Source organism: Branchiostoma floridae, chromosome 7 (genome assembly GCF_000003815.2).
Source record: "Branchiostoma floridae strain S238N-H82 chromosome 7, Bfl_VNyyK, whole genome shotgun sequence".
Taxonomy (NCBI): Eukaryota; Metazoa; Chordata; class Leptocardii; order Amphioxiformes; family Branchiostomatidae; genus Branchiostoma; species Branchiostoma floridae.
Window position 1 is genome coordinate 16,712,417 of NC_049985.1, and position 3,720 is coordinate 16,716,136.

Sequence of the window (3,720 nt, forward strand, 5' to 3'; positions counted from 1 at the left end):
CAGCTACCCTGTATAACAAAAGAATATACATAATGGTATACAACTGAGAATCCAAGATCATTTTCTTTTTCACCCATTCGAATACAGAGTGTTGCGCCTCCCTAAGCTAGTCTTAAGAAAATTCCACAATTACAAGAGTACCATCGAACGCTGTATTCAAGATTGTTTCTTTATTCCTCAAAAAACTTGGGTGTATAAAAAAGGCAGATCCTCTGTGAATCCCAAGGAAAACAGAAACGATCGACTTGGGAATCTGGCACCTGCCTTTATCATCCATATACATTAACATCACAACGGGTCGAAAATGTCTCGCAGAAGGCATGCAGATGGCCACTGTACATAACGTTAAATACTCAGTCCAGAATAGATTAACCTGGTCATCAAGTCCAGTTATCCACCTAGCCTGTGGGTAAATCATCTACACATTCAACGTTCTTGGTAGTATCGTCTGATAGCTTAATGATGATTCGGCAGTTGGCGTCGACCCAGACGTCTTTCAGGAGATTCTTCCTCTTTGCCGATAAAGCTGCCGAAAAGGTTGTCATGTTCTCACGCGTCAGGTCAGCAGAAACGAGCAATGGTTTTCCCTCGTCGTCACGTTTCCCCTTTAGTTTAGTCCTGGCACGGAACACTTTGTTGCGATCTTGGTATGAAATAAACTTCACAAGCATGATCCGTGATGAGTTGTTTCCAGTCTTTACGCCAACACGGTGTGCGCGGTCAATACACTGTTGCAGGATTTCAATACCCAGTTTAACACGACAGAAATTCAAGACTTTCTGAATACAATGTTCACTTCTTTCACCAGCCTCCTCTGGAATTCCTCTGATACGCAAACTATTTCTCCGTGTATATTGTTCCAAAGAGTTAATAGCGTTACTCACGTCGCGTGCGGGTGGGAGGGGGGTCTTTTCCAAGTCGTGAATCTTATCTTCTACGCGTGACAAGCGATCTTCTAACTCGTCTTGACGATTGAGAATCTTGTCAAGTTCTTCACGCAGTTCCTTCAATTCACTCGATTTAGCCACCTGCTGCAGTTCAATCTTGATAGGCTGTAGTGCGCTCTCAATGGCGGACTTGATGTCGGAAATAGTAAGGGAGCTCTCCGCCAGTGTCTTTCTTAGTAGAAACAATATTTTCGTACCCTAACACGATGTGCAGAAATTGAAATATAGAACATATGTAGGCATGATAACAATATGACGCTTCCTATTTACTTGCACAGACAACGATCCAGTGATACTGACCAAGCTACCGAGCAAGAGAGTACAGGGACACCCTGCAATGACATCCAAGGTAGGTAGGAAACGCAAATTGTATTGAATTTTGTGGTCAGTCTGCTTCAATTCCGATGTCCTCCTTGGTTTAGTGATTTGATAGTTTTTTACGTGTATATTGTGTAGGGGCACTTCTGTCTGACGATGGTGAGTATGTGGACACTTTACCTTCCATGGTTACCTTGCAAGAGGCTGACAACGACAGTGTCGTCTACTACAACGTCCCGGTGGAATCTTCACCAAGCTCGCACCAGCCTCGTACAAGTAATGTCTACGAGAACATCCCACCGGCGCCATCTTGCGGACATTATCAAGAACTGCAGCCAGCTGTGTATCAGAGCTTGCAGAAATTCTGAAGCCCTCCTGTACACTTCTTGTCGACAAAATGAGTCATTTACTTATTATATATCGGCAGGATAATATATGAAGAACTTTATTGCGTGACTAAATTGTACGTGGTACAATGTATAGCAACAACTATTACATAAAGTGCAAAATAAAGGTATAGAATAGAGCTTTTAAGCTTCCTAATACTAGTATACATAACAATAAGGGCTAACAATAATTCTATTAGTATATGGAGTGGGCTAATCATTAGTTTCGATATTCGTCCTAATGAAAAATCAGTCCTTTGTATATTTGCCTATTTTTGCATTATGGGAGTTCTACAGAAGTGACATAAAGATATATACAAATCTGTCTGTAGCACCGAGTCCCTTGAAATCTTTCGTACTTGATTACAGAAATGTGAATACCTCATTACTTAAAACAGCATATCTAGAACATTCCAATATAAAGTGAAATTCATGTTCAATATGTTTTGTATAGAACACTAGCTACTTGTTCAGTCTGTAAATACTCAAGAAGGTTGGATGGTCCCTTCTGTGTGTTTAACTAGCACATTCATAGTAATATAGCACTTGAGAATGTCTTGGTACGTTTGTTGATACTTTGGTTAAGTGGTCTTTTATTGAAATTCTATACTCATTCTTCTAGATGTTAGAGTTTTTGCAAATCAAGCTGCGTTTGATAAAATTACTAACACAATTCCCTTTAAAATTCTGCGTACCGTACGCATTGATTTCGGCCACCTCCTTCACTTTCAGGGGACACCATTCTTGGCCTGTACGCCATCCGTTGAGGAGAACATCATGTGTGATGCCTGCCTCTTCACACCTCCCCAATTGGTTTGGTGTTCCCTATAAATGTGAACAAGAAAAAGTAACTTAGATTTCTCAACAACACTCACAGCCCAACCAGAAACACTAACCATAAAGCTAAGGGCACAACCCGACGTGCATGGAAATACGTGCTGTCTACGTGCCAAAACGTCGGTATTTTTTTGGGATCCGTAAGTGGTAAGTACCGCCTCCGTACGAACTTGTTTGGAATCCGAGGGATTTGGGAATACGCAGACACGTCGTAGAACTTAACGTGCAGGCAAAACTTTGTGTGCCATCGGGCTACGGATTCGCCCCCCGTACGTGCGTACGCCTGAACGCTTTCAGAAATACGTGGCGGACGTGGCCTCCCAATAAAACGTACGGACAAATTGCACGTACGGCGGGTTGTGCCCTTAGCTTTAGCTGCAAAGTACAGTGCAACATACGATGTATCCTCAGGAAAACCTCACCTGAAGGTCACGTCGGGGTCAAGGATTCAAATCGAATGGTGCCCGGGGCATATGGGCGTGGAAAGCAACGAGCTGGCTGATCCGCAGCAAGCCAAATTCGCCCGGGGTTTATGAAGTTGTCGAACCGCCCGTCCACGCAGGTAGGAGTGTTGGAAAGGCAGGGAGAGGAAGAATCCGACCGAGCCAGCAAGAATAAAGGCCGGACGCACCAAAATTGGATTCTGTCTATAGCAAGCACAACAACGCATGGTCTTTTTAGCGAATGCCCACAAACGCCCACTCTAGAGAAGTCCGCGCTGCACGAATCACATTTTTTTGCTTGGAATATGTCCACGTTGTGCTCCCATGTATTAATCCTGAGTCTCAAGTCAATCCATTGACCCGAAGTGACATAAATCAAAGTTTTCGATTCTCGATGGTCTTTTTAGCGAACGCCCAGCAAAATGTCTTTTTAGCGAATGCCCACTATATCCACAAAAATATCGACCGTCGCGCAATGACACCTAAACCTACCGCCACAAACATGTTCAAGATGGTGTCCCATTGATGTGTACGGAGTTTCCGTGCTTTACAAGCATTTTAAGTCCCTGTTTTTGGTCAAAATGTACGGCGACGATACTACCATACTTTAACTATAGCAATTCAAAATGGCGGGCACTAGTCATGTGACCTCCTTGCGGGACTGTTCTATAAGTATCGCGGGAGGGACTGTTGTAGCATAGCTTCTCATACAACCATTTTAGAGTGAATTCTGAACAAGATTTTCATTTCATAGTGCTATCATCTGACTAATATTTACAATGTGGTCAT

General features: G+C 43.0%; 1 protein-coding gene across 1 annotated transcript; it reads left to right on the top strand.

Moving 5' to 3' along the window:
- Nucleotides 1-1,121: 1,121 nt before the first annotated feature.
- LOC118419038 lies at nucleotides 1,122-1,967 on the top strand. The gene is made up of 2 exons (XM_035825270.1): nucleotides 1,122-1,296; nucleotides 1,404-1,967. The coding sequence occupies exons 1-2, from the start codon at nucleotides 1,200-1,202 to the stop codon at nucleotides 1,631-1,633; spliced, it is 327 nt and encodes a 108-aa protein (XP_035681163.1). The 5' UTR covers nucleotides 1,122-1,199; the 3' UTR covers nucleotides 1,634-1,967.
- Nucleotides 1,968-3,720: the final 1,753 nt, after the last annotated feature.